Source organism: Heptranchias perlo, chromosome 25, assembly GCF_035084215.1.
Source record: "Heptranchias perlo isolate sHepPer1 chromosome 25, sHepPer1.hap1, whole genome shotgun sequence".
Classification (NCBI taxonomy): Eukaryota; Metazoa; Chordata; class Chondrichthyes; order Hexanchiformes; family Hexanchidae; genus Heptranchias; species Heptranchias perlo.
In genome coordinates, this window is record NC_090349.1 from 34707699 (window position 1) to 34720907 (window position 13209).

A 13209-nucleotide genomic window follows, 5' to 3' on the forward strand; every position below is an offset into this window, starting at 1 on the left:
CTGTTTTTTTAACTGTTGAGCATTCAATCAGCTATTGCATGGGCATTCAACAACAACTTGGATTTATATAATACCTTTTAATGTAGTAAAACATCCCAAGGTGCCTTCACAGGAGCGTTATCAAACAAAAATTTGACACCGAGCCACATAGAGATATTTTGGCAGGTGACCAAAAGCTTGGATAAAGAGGTAGATTTTAAGGACCACATTAAAGAAGGTGAGAGAGGTGGAGTTTAGGGAGGGAATTCCAGAATTTAGGGCCTAGGCAGCTGAAAACACAGCTGCCAATGGTGGGGTGATGGAAATCAGGGATGCGCAAGAGGCCAGAATTGGAGGAGCGCTGAGATCTCGGAGGGTTGTAGGGCCGGAGGAGGATAGATATAGGGAGGCATGTGGCCATGGAGGGATTTGAACACAAGAATGAGAATTTTAAATTCGAGGCGTTGCCGGACCGGGAGCCAATGTAGGTCAGTGAACACAACCGAGCGTATACCAATGCACATTGTGCCTGTTTCCTTGAGGCGTGTGGTACTGATACTCATGCAGCTGAAGTCTGCCAGGCCACATAACTTAAATAGATATCAATTGTACTCAACAAACCAATTTAAATCAAAATGTTTTAAACAGCTATTTAAATTACCTGTATGCGCTGAGTTAGTTGATCTCAGCTGGGCTGGCCGTAGGGAAGCTACAGTTGTTCTCCGAGCCCCTGAGCTAGGGAGGAGAAAATCAACTAAGGTTCCCAATCCTGATCACTATTCAATAATTGTTGGAAAGCAAATGTGTGTGCATATAAGGTGAGAACAGAGGTTGCCTGTGAAGCCCCCCCACCACAATGAAGTAATGTGTCAACACTCACTGGTTAGGTTGACATGTGAATAGCCACCATGGAAGTGATTGGCACCCATGAAATTGAAATCATGAGGGAGAATATTAAAACAATTAAATTTGACAGCAAAGTTATCAATTTGAGTTCCAGATAATTGAGCCTTGTGCAGCCAGGAGAACAGTTCAGGAACTTTAAAAAGATTTGTTTGGCAATGCAAGAGGTTGTTAATCACAAAGTTAGAGGAATTTTCTCCTTTGTTATAGCCTCTTTTCAGATTTTTTCGCATGTCCAGAAATTTTTTTATCTGTCTGTTTAGGAGTGAGGAGAAATGCCTGGTGCGTAGCGGCTTGGTGCAGCTTATGGACAGACTCTGCAGCCTGACGAGCCAACGAGAAAGTAGTTCCAGTGAGAAACAGACGAGGAAACAGAAGGTAGCTACCATGGCCTGGGCTGCTTTCCAGGTACTGGCTAATCGCTGTGTGGAGTGGGAGAAAGAAGAAGGTGAGAGTTCTTCACAAATGCAACTTTGTCACCCTGCTGCCACCTGTTATCCCATACAGTCTTCAAGCTATTAAAACTCAAGCTTAGCATTATTCAATAGTTCCTGATTTATTGTGTCTTCCCTTGTACTCTGTTTGGCCTTGATTTACACCCTGCACTATGGACCTTGGCCCTTCACTTTGATTCAATTAAAACAAAACTTAAAAGATTCCTGTTTGTTTTGTGAAAGGATTGTGTGTGGTTCAATGAGAAGTGCTCTTTGGTGGTACTCGACAGCCATTGATCTCTTTCTGATAGATCTGTTAGTAGCTTCACCTCGAGATCTTCCCTTCCCTCAACCTCAAAAAAGAGGCCAGTTTGCTTGTTGCCTACGCTCATAGTTGCAGGTTTGGAGGTAAAGAGCTGCCTGTAATTTCAACCTGTTTTCCACAGTTGGAGGATCAGTTTACCGGGTCCCATGTTGGGCAACTGAACAGAGTACCTTGTGAGAATTGTTTCTGTATGCTGGAAGGAAGAGCTGACACTGGTGCACTTAGATGCTACAAGTGCTCCACCCCCTGGTTGATTGTGGAGCAACGTTGTTATTTGTCATGGACTAATTACGATGTACTTTGACCAAGTGGCTGTCCATGTGAAGTACCCAGCTCTCGCTGTCTGACGAAGTTAACAAGTCATGTGAAAGCAGGCAGGGGCTATAGCTAAATACACAAGAATATGCAAGTAAATGAATACACGCCTGCCTAATACAGTATAAGCCAAGCTTTGAAAAGTCTGGCTTTATTCCTGGCTTTGTTTTTTTTCCAGCATAGCCATCCCTAGTATATCTGAATCTGCAGATTTTTATTAAAAAAACGGATTCCTTCAGTTGAAGTTCAAAACTTTGGGCTTTTTTGGTTTGGAATGTTGTGCTGTGTGTCAATTGCATTATGTTGCATTAGGCAGTTTGTACAAGAGGCTGCATTACTTATTGCTACTGGTAGCTTTAACGTATATTCCATTCTTGCCCCCCCCCCCCACCCCGCCCAGGTGTATCAACAAATGCAGTGCATTCTGGGTTAGCTCGTCAAGTGTCAAGTCTGTTGACCAATCATCTTGCCCGTGCTACTGAGTGCTGTGGGAATCAAGCAGCAGGGAATGACGCACTGCAGGATGTACTCAGCCTCCTGAATGATCTTTCCAGGTATGGACCACACATTTAGGATAACAGTTGATCGGAGATGCATTCAGAAAGGTGTATGTTCAGTTTGAGACTTGTGAATCTCAGGCATATACTAGTTTCCAAGAACCCCAATCATCTGCTTTTGTGTAATGTACGTGTACAGTATAGTTTTACAAAGATGTCCCATGGTTTTACTGAAGTGCAGCATGAGAATGGAGCACAGTGAAAATGCCTTCTTTGCTGCCATTGGAGTGAATCATGTTAATATAATCTGTCTTTGTTGTGTGCTGTCTGTGTTCCCTTATGTAAGTTAATGGAGAATGTGGGGTGCTTTTATTGCACTTAATATTTTTTTTGAAGTTGGGTGTTGTGATGGGCAGCAATTTCCCTCAACCAAAGTGCATGTTCACAGGGCTATTATTGTTTGTTTTATTGCATAGCACAGTATGCTACAATTATGCAGAATTTCAACTGAAAAATACACAATGCTTTAGTGCAAGTTACAGGACTAGCATATTTGGTAAATGAATTCAGTGTTACTGCTTTTATTTGTTGTTGAACTGCACACTTTCATATGTTTTCTGTATAAGTTACTCAATTTTTAAAACTTAATCTAGGAGGTATCACCTGAATAGATGAAACATGTTAAATAATATCAAGTGTCTGATATGCCAGCCAGATTTTTTTTTTAAGCAGAGACTGTCTTGCCTTGTATGTATTATGATGCATACTTGGATGTTTGGAAACTGGTGAAGCAAATTTAGCACTCACTTAATCGTGCACTTTGTCTCTGATCTCATCAGAAGTCAAATTGGTAAAGCAATCCTCAGCCAGCCTGCCTGTGTGTCCAAGCTCCTTTCATTGTTGTTGGACCAGCGACCATCCCCCAAGCTGGTACTCATCATCCTTCAGCTGTGCCGTGCTGCCTTGCCTCTCATGAGTGTGGAAGATTGCGGGAACGTGGAACTGCCTCCATGGAGCTATTCTGTACCTTCCCTGGACAACGAACAGGATGACCCTGGTGATCCTGCTTCAAATATTGCATCACTTCTGTTAGCTAAACTTGCTGATTATGTTGTACCAGGTAAGATGCTGACCGATGAGTAATAATGGACAGTTAAATTGGAAAGTTAATCTTTGCTACTTAATCTACGAATTTGTCTACCCCCTCAAACCATTCAAACCTACCTACCTGGTCTTACCCTGGAATTAGCCAATGATCTGCTCTCACTCTTAAAATAATCAGTTCAATCTTTTGTCTCTTTCACCTGTAGACAGGCAGTTATCTATATAAGTATAAAATGTACTGACTACATCCCTTTTAATTATGGTAAGGAATGAATGTTTATTTTGTGTGAGCCACTGGTCCCTGATGTGTTCCTGTACAAATGACATGGAGAATTATGTGTATCTTTTTATGTTGAAAATACTGTTAAGGCAACTGCCACCTTCTGTCTCTGGTGTGACACCGGTAAGGTCAGGTGCTGAGGTCCAGGAGATTTCTGCAACAGAGCAGAACTGAAGAAAAATGGTGTTAAATTGGCTGTGGGGCTAGTGTGTGATATTATCATTGCCATGGCTGGCATGAGTTCTTGATTAGTGTTTCTTTTTATTAACCTTATGGATTTACCTTGTGATTGCACAAGCATTTTCCTAAAGCTCTAAAAAGCGCTGCTTACCTGAAGCCAAGGATCTAAATTCTGTTTCTCCTAATTTTTCATCCCTCCTCCCCTGAAGATGTTAAATCTTGCTGATAGAAGGTTTCATTGGCATCAGTACTCACTACAGTGGCCATTCTTCATTTGTGAGCCTGGACAGTTCAATGTTTGCAGGCTATTCAGCAAAAGGGGCATGACAGTTGAGCCTTTTCCCGTCCTCAGCTCAAGTCCACACATGCAGACTTTGCAACGGGCAGGAATCATGGTGTTATTTTTCCCCTTAGCTAACTTAGATGTGCTGAGGCACGATATAACAACAATCCTGTTACTTCAGGTGAGATCCACAAAACAGCATAGACTAGTCTTTTGTTGATATAAATGTAAAATTTTTCTTGGTGGGAATTACTGTTGGCGAGATGTCAAAACCAGATTATACGCTAGCAATTACAGAATTATTCATAGGGCTAGTCTTGAATAGTGTAAAGTGAGGAAATTAAATAATTGAATTTTTACCTTGAGTGTTTACATAGCTTCAGTAGCCTAGGGTGTTGGAAATCTGGCATTCCAACAGAGCAATATTGTCCAGAGCTGTTTGTTTCAGAACTTGAACATTTAACACTCTGCCCTCAGGGTGTCAAACCGTGCTGTCTCCCAGCTCCTCAGAAGCTGGCTCTTCTTTTACAAAATCCAGCCCAAAGAACTCAATAAAAACAGACAAAGATGGTGGAGAGGAAAGTGAGGCAGTAGATGGTAAACTGTCGATCTTAATTCATAAACGTGAAGATCAGTCATCCCATGAAGTCCTTCAGCCATTACTCAGGTAGGTGCAGAAGTGTTATTCTCTCTTCCACCAGCTATTTCCTCCTCTCTCATGAAGATGCTGGGGTTTGGTCTATCGGCACTGACTATCCACCAGTATCTAGCCCAGGAGGTGTACGTAAGCCTGGACAGGGAATATTGGCATGCTCTTGGACTGTAGGTTGGGGCTAGGATTACAATTGAGTCCAGTCCTATCCCCACACTCTCAGCCCACCGATGCATACACCACTACCACCATTTAATTTAGCACAGATTGTGAATTGAAACATTAGAGCTGAATGCTGATCGTCATCAACTGATATTCATAGTTTCTCACATTCTCGAACAAATCAGCAGTAGCAACTGTGAATTTTTTTCCCTTCCTAGTTCAGAGTTCATTTGTCATGACTCTAAAACTGCCTCAGCTCAGACCAGTTAACTTAGTAGAGATCATTAATCTGGGACCTTTCTCATTTATATGGCTCAGTTTCAAATTAATCAGAGCAGTTACCAACAGAGCCATTAGTGGATCTTATCCCCTGATTCATAATTCTTGTATAGAGCCAGCACGGACTCGATGGGCCGAATGGCCTCCTTCCGTGCTGTAATCTTTCTATGACTCTATGGTGGATCGGAATATTGGGGAGACCTGAAACTTGAAGATGTGGGAAAAATAATTTGTTCTTGCGTAGTTCCTTTCTCATAATAAACTGTCCCAAGATGTTTCATGGGAGGGGAGAAGAAATAGATGAGTAAGAACTTTGCTACAACTGGAAGACTGGTCTTTTGTTATTTTCATGTGTCCCTAATCCCAAGATGTTTCGATGGGAGGAGTGCCAAAACCTCAAGTTTGCATTATTGCACTCAAACGATGTAAAAACATGGAACCCATTAAATATCTTTTTATTAGTTACTCATGCAAGCTAACTGTATAGCTCTGAATGCATCCACCTCCACTTGTAAATGCCAATGCATACGCAAGGAAATAGTTTTGACTGGCATATGAAAAGACATATTTATTTTCAATTCAATCCAAAATAAGACCTGAGCGAGGCTGTGTTTTACTTCCTAATTTATTCACTTTTGAAGGTGGAATCTGATGTCACTCCCAGTGCAGTTTCAGATATGCCAGGTGATCTCTTATGGCTGTGCAGAGGAGGATATAGGCTGTATCAAATGAGGTGACAATGCAATTGTGAAGTAAAATGTTCAGTTGTGCTGTTATGTAATAATTTCATCTCTCTCCTTTGCAGTAGCTCAGAGGGGCGTCCTTTCCGACTAGGCACTGGAGCCAACATGGAGAAAGTAGTGAAGATGGATCGGGATATGACTAAAGTAAGGAATTATGAGAAGACTAGTCCAATTCAGAGGGTCTTTCACTATTCTGACAATTGTAGCAACCTCAGCACAGACTAGGGATTGATCCTGGGACCTTCAAATTCCCTATGGCTCAGTCTGCACTCGGCTTAGTTGGCAAAGGTCTTACTATCAGGAAAAAAAAACTTTCTTTTAAGCCTACTGGACTGGTGCTGATCAGATCAGAAGAGGAGTTGATGCTGAGAAAAGTCACTTGACTGTTCCTTAATAGTGTTTTGACTCTTTTTTTGACAAGCAAAATGGTTCTCCTTGGACCTTACTCATAAATTCCTTCTATGTATTAAAAGTACAAGTTCCTTCTCAAGAAACAAATTAGTTCTTAGCTTACATTCTGAATTTTCTGTCCTAAATGGATGAAGGGCTCTGTTTGAGTAATAAAAATCAACAAGGTGCTTTCTCCTTCTGTTTGGAAAAAAAAGTTGAGAATTCATGCCTTGGATAAATCAAGTAAGTTGGTCAACATTAAATTATGATAAATAACTGCTCAGATGATATTTATCACAAAAGTTATCTTTTGACTTGTCTGTGGCAGTGCACTGTTTCTTGTTGCCTATCCTCAAATAGAACAGTAATTTAACATCGAGTAATGTATTGGCAGAATATGCCTGCTGGGAGATACTAATGATGCCTTTGGTTTGCAGAGTGGGTACTGTGAAGTTATCACGGAAGAGGCCGTTGCAGCCTTGCGCAAGGCTACCAAATGGGCACAGTCAGGGCTAATTGTTAGTGTGGGACCACCAGTGGAGGTTGCCAGTCAGGAGGCTACCAGTGGACTGACGACTGGTGATAAGAAGAAGACAGCTCAGACATCCATCTGCAGAGAAAAAAATGCAGAACTCGCCAGGTACGAGATGGTGAGAGGGAGAGGAGAAAATGTGACCAGATAATGAGGGAGCATACTCCTTCAGTGTAGAGGACAGTTAAACTGTTGAAGCTTGCTATTAAAGTTGAAATAGCATCAGAATCTTGTGATTAAGATTTGTTTTTGAACTGTGAAAGCTAGCTACAGGACCAAGGCTTATAGTACAGGACACCAGCAAGGTTGTAGAGAGGATAGAATCAATCAAAAAGTAGTGATCAGATGTCAAGGGTGGGATCAAATACCTGTTAGTTTTCCCCTCCATCTAAAATTGAGGGATGAAAGGAAATATACAATTTTGAGATTCTGGGAATTAATTTAATGAGTTACAATAAAGATTAAAATTTAGTCATGCACCGTTTTACTACCAGTATTCTAAATTGGTTCTGGTCTGAGATCAATTTGATTAAGGCTAAGATGGATTAGGAGAGCTTTGGCAATAGTGTTTCCAATGCACATTTATTTCATTGTAGCATTAGTTTCAGAATTGGACATGTTGAAACAATAAACCAGTTACTAAAAAAGGAGAGTGTGAGCACCTTGGTTCCCTTCCAGAGTATCTTTGAAATAGAGCATGACTCGAATCTTAGATTTTTTTTTCCCTTTTTGAGTTAATTTTTTTGGCTTGAAAACATCACTGTTTTTGGTCTTTCCTCCTTCCTGTAGAACAGACCCAGTCCGACCATTCATCAGCGGCCATGTGGCAAACAGCATGGCAGCAGAGGTGATTGCTCTGCTGCACAACTTACTGATGGCTCCTGAGTTCAGCACTGCTCAGATCTGGACCACTACAGCGGAAAAAGTAAGTCAAACAAAATGCATACTCATAGGCGTAGAACTTCCTTTGAAGAAACAATTTTAGCTTTGTTTTCCAGGTTAGTTTGAACCATGGTTAGTGGGCCATGGTTACACTTGACCCTTGTCCTAATAACTCTTCTTAAGTCTTCATAGTTCATCGCTTTTATGTAACAAATTCAAGAAAGTGACATAAATTGAGGAAGAGCAGCAAAAAATATTGAGCTTACAGTGCAAACTTGATTATCTGCACAGATTTTTTTTCAGAGTTGGTAACTCAATGATAATTGGTTTTAGTTTTGTACAAATCGTTTGAAATTGACTTGAGAGTTTCTAATGGATCTTAAAACCAGAATCTATGAAATATCAATCAGTATAAACTGTAATCTGCATGTCCAGTAGAATTTATTATCCATGCAGTTGATATTTAGCTTAGCTTAGGAAACTGTATTTTTAAAAGGGGGGAAAAGCTTGGGCCTTGTGTAAATATGCTGGGAAGTTGATTGGGTAATCAAAATAGATCAAGCAGAAGCAAAAAGCACACTGTCAAACCAAGTATAGGGAGACTTTTGATTATCTATTATTCTCGAGGAAGGTTCCATTAAGATGGATAATTGTGCCTCCACTGTATCTGTATTCTTTTTTGATGGTCTTGAAAACATCTACAACAGTTCCTCCTTTAGTCCTGAGGCCCCCGCCCTACCCATCCTATGTTGCCTCATAAACTTTTCCTATAGTTCTGACACTTGATTTTAGAATGGAGTTCGTGTTAGTTTTAGTTTAGGGTTTTGTAAGCCAGATTCTTCAATTTGGGTTTTCAATTCATTAAATGCTAGTCACGCTGATGAGATACTATCAATCTCACCTTTACACAGGCACATGAGTATTTATTTGTACTCTTGTGGGCAGAAAGGAGCTAACCGACTCTATGGGACTTTTGAAGCTCAGCTCGGGGTTGAACATTGAGGCTCAACCCATAGAAAGAGAGGATAGGATCAAGTACCAGGCCACAGAGTTTCTGGAAGTGCAAATGGGCTTAGGTATTGCCAATGTTGAGCTACAAAAAGTTCTGCTTATTTATGACAGCAGCTTTTCCATATGCACCTACATGTTCATCTCTGGCGTGCACAAGTTTCAATTCTTGGCCCCTCCCATTGCTTGTCTATATGTTGCCCCTTGTAAGCAACTTTCATATGTTTGCCAATGATGTCCAATTTTATCTCCCCACTAATGCCCTTCACTTTGCAATTATCAATGTGCTGGCATGTTTGGTCATAGATGAGACAGAACTACTTGTAGCTCAGTACTGATACCAAAGTTGAAATTCTCACCTGTGCCTCATGCCTTTGTCACCTCCACACTCAACGTTCCCAATGCCCTCTTCACTGGCCTTGTCAGCTGCACTCGATACAAACTCCAACTCTTCCAAGACTCTGATGCCCACATCCTACTATGCACAATCCTCTCCACTCTGCAGTCAGTGACCGAGCCTGCAGTCATCTGGCCTCCATATGCAGGGACTCTCACTTCAAAAGCCCACTTAATTAGTCATTACCTCCCTCCTGGTCGGCTCCAAACCCTAATTATGAAGTGCCTTGGGGAAGTTTTGTTACATTAAAGGCGCTGTATAAATGTAAGTACCCTTTTAAGTGTTTATTGAAATTTTGTTCTCTGCGTCGGTCAGGTTCTATCTCGAGCACTGATGTACATCCCCCAGCTTGGTAAATACGCAGAGAGTGTCCTGGAAAATGGAAGCAGCAGTGGGAGGAAATTGGCAAAATTGCAGGCTATCGGACGGCAGGCAGTGGCAGCACTCTGTGCACTTGGGGGCTTCAAAGAGACCATTAAAATAGGATCTGAAGTACAGGTAATCTACTCTTTGTCCATTCATGTTTCTCTGTGTATGGATGAGCAAGACCTTTGTTGTAAAATTAAACTTACATGGAGAATAAACTATAGTTTGGCATGGTTACCAGACGGTGAAATGCGTGGGGTTTATGAGCATTCTCTGAACCCTGAGAGCATGTCACAGCTATGAACACATTGGCTTTCTAAAATAGAAAACCCCTGAAAAGTTAAGTTGTGTATCAGAGTTTGTATCTTCTGTTACCAGACTGACAGCCATCAGGTTTTTTTAGGTAGCTCTGGATCACATGATAGGGAAAGGGGACATTGTATAAAGTGGTGATAGAGCAGGGACTATAAAGATTTGGTTTTACGAGGCTTTATAGAGAAATAATTCACTTCAATATTTACTTTTTTCCATTTTATTATTTTTATGAATATCAACTTTGTCAAAGTGAGGGATGATGGTGCTATAGAATGGATAATGAATGAAGGATATTAGGATACAAGGCGGGTAATTGGAGTTGAGATCCAGATTAGCCATGATCTACTTGAATAGCGGAAGGCTGGAAGGGCTGAATGGCCTACTCTTCCTATTAATGGAAAAGGGGTTGAAGGGATATTGGAACAGGGTTGCTAAGTTTGATTAGGACTCGCGTGGGCGTGGGGGGGGGTGCGGGGGTTCAACGCTGACATCAACCGGTTATGTCGACTGGTTATTTTTGTCGTAATCACTAAAAATGTACTTGCTTTAGTTTTTGGACATGAGTTGATGTTCTCTCTCAGGTTTCAGGGAAGGGGATATCTGGAAGCATTGGAGTGGTGACCTCCATTAATGAACAAGAAGGTATTGCCACAGTCCGACTCCCCTTATCTGATTGTAGAAAGGCTTCCAAAGCATCGGACACGCTAACTGTTCCAATATCAAGACTGTGTACTCCACGATGTGAGGTGAGTTGCTTACAGAAACCACACATCGATTGGGGGTGCTGATGCAATGGAATGGCAAGCATTTAACTTGTGTGGAAATATTAGTCCAGAAATAACCTGTTCATTGTTGTACTGTTGCATAGTTTCTGCCAGTGTCCTGTAATAGTAATGCATTCTGGTGTACTTTTGTGGTGCTAGCCATTTGCTGCTAGATTCAAACACCACACACTGGTCTGACGGATTTTGTATGCTATCCTGTATTCGTCAGGATCCTGAATTGCAAGTTGTTGCTCTTTTGCTGGAATCATCTTTCACCAGTGGTTTGTGCTGAGTGCAGGCACCTCTCAACCGCGTTGCTAGGGACAACATTCTTTAATCCCCTCCATCTCGTTTACTTGGATTTTCAATCACTCAGTTAATTTCAACTAATAATAATGGAGGATGAGGTGGTGCAGCTGTTCCGGTCCTCACCCCCCACCCCCCCCCCACTTTTACTTAATCTAGGATGATAACAGTTGAAAGCGCATATAATGCCTTTTCAGATTTGTACAGTAAAATTCATGAACAACTGTCTGTATGTTGCTTTGAATAATTCTAGTCCTCAGTTTCAGTTCCAAGTCATTCGTTTTCTAAACATTACATCGGGCACCAAGCACGCATCTTGAGATTAAATCTGTGAGCCTTTGTTACCCCCAGTGTTGATCTCCCATGTGTCTTCTGATCTATTTAGAGGCATATTGGCACAATGGGCTAATGTGCTGACCACAGAGAAATAAGACTGGTTTGATCTGAAGATTCTCCATCTGGTGCATTCCTGGTTTCAGCTTGAACAAAGTGAGGCAGCATTTGTTGGCTGATTTCAAAGCACCATTGGTTTCCTACTCTCTTGGTTGCCGGTAGTTGTGTGCTGGCAAGAGGGAAGATAAATGGGAAAATGGAGACCCAGTAAAGTTGGTTGGGTTAGCTGTTTAAAAACGAACAATAATGCAAGTTGCGATCTATGAAGTCCTTACATCTTAATGTTTGCATTTTGATCTTTTCTGTATTTTTTAGGCCTTGCCTCTGCATAAACTGTCCATCACCGAGAAAGTAGTCCAGGCAGTTCAGTCCATGTTGCTTCCACAGGAAGGGAGCCTCTCTATTCTGACCTCACTTCCTGCAATAGGTGATGGTTCCACCCCTGTGATGGCAGTAGTACGACTTGTAGCTGAAATAAGAACTAGGTAATGTAACCTAGACTAGGTAGTATCTTTCCTTTTTGCATTTGCCTCTGGTTTTACCTTATTCCCTGCAGATTTTAAGTAAGTTTTATTTTCTTGTAGCAATTTGTTGTGGAATGTTCTATAAAGCTTTCCCCTCTCATAAATATGGGTTACTGATGCAGACACCATTTACAAGGAACGATTATGCTTGAAGACCTCAGCAATGGGATTATGCTGGGTTGGCTGGAACGTAACTTTATGATTCGTGACATTTGAATATATGCAGTAACAGCTTGGTGAATTTGGTGGTATGGCCCCAGGGTTGGTTTTGGGCCGTTGTATGTGTGTAATTTGAGAGATTTCAGAACTACACGTTTAGACTTTAGAATTGGACTGAGGTGCCAACTGCCAAGTCATATTTCCTAAAGAATCGGACAGAAAACAGAGAGTAAGGATAAATGGGTCATTTTTAGGTTGGCAGGCTGTAACTAATGGAGTGCCGCAAGGATCAGTGCTTGGGCCTCAGCTATTTACAATCTATATTAACGACTTAGTTGAAGAGACTGAGTGTAATGTATCCAGGTTTGCTGATGTTGCAAAGCTAGGTGGGAAAGTAAGCTGTGAGGAGGACACAAAGAATCTGCAAAGGGATATAGACAGGTTAGGTGAGTGGGCAAGAAGGTGGCAGATGGAGTATAATGTAGTTATTCACTTTGGTAGGAAGAATAGAAAAACAGAATATTTTTTAAATGGTGAGAAACTATTAAATGTTGGTGTTCAGAGAGATTTGGGTGCCCTGAAACACACACAGTCAGCATGCAGGTACAGCAAGCAATAAGGAAGGCAAAATGGCACGCTGGCCTTTATTGCAAGGGGGTTGGAATATGACAGTAAAGAAGTCTTACTACAATGGTACAGAGCTTTGGTGAGATCACACCTGCAGTTCTGTGTACAGTTTTGGTCTCTTTATCTAAGGAAGATGTACTTGCCTTGGAGGCGGTGCAACAAAGGTTCACTAGATTGAATCCTGGGATGAGGGTTGTCCTATGAGGAGAGATTGAGCAGAATAGGCCTATAGAAGAATGAGGGGTGATCTCATTAAAACATATAAAATTCTGAGGGGGCTTGACAGGGTAGATGCAGAGGGGCTGTTTCCCCTGGCTGGAGTGTCTAGAACCAGGGGGCATAATCTCAGGATAAGGGTCGGCCATTTAAGACTGAGATGAGGAAGTTCTTCACTCAGGATTGTGAATCTT

At 41.5% G+C, this 13209-nt stretch overlaps 1 protein-coding gene across 3 annotated transcripts in view; it reads left to right on the top strand.

Moving 5' to 3' along the window:
- The window catches only part of LOC137342201 (probable E3 ubiquitin-protein ligase HECTD4), a 212408-nt gene that overhangs the window by 131526 nt on the left and 67673 nt on the right, over nucleotides 1-13209 (top strand). For all 3 annotated transcript variants that reach the window (XM_068005963.1, XM_068005965.1, XM_068005964.1), the window contains exons 34-43: nucleotides 1146-1330; nucleotides 2357-2510; nucleotides 3293-3573; nucleotides 4778-4967; nucleotides 6199-6280; nucleotides 6964-7166; nucleotides 7848-7983; nucleotides 9661-9843; nucleotides 10608-10772; nucleotides 11805-11974. In XM_068005963.1, coding sequence (XP_067862064.1) covers nucleotides 1146-1330; nucleotides 2357-2510; nucleotides 3293-3573; nucleotides 4778-4967; nucleotides 6199-6280; nucleotides 6964-7166; nucleotides 7848-7983; nucleotides 9661-9843; nucleotides 10608-10772; nucleotides 11805-11974 — 1749 coding nt within the window. The remainder of the gene's footprint in view (nucleotides 1-1145; nucleotides 1331-2356; nucleotides 2511-3292; nucleotides 3574-4777; nucleotides 4968-6198; nucleotides 6281-6963; nucleotides 7167-7847; nucleotides 7984-9660; nucleotides 9844-10607; nucleotides 10773-11804; nucleotides 11975-13209) is intronic.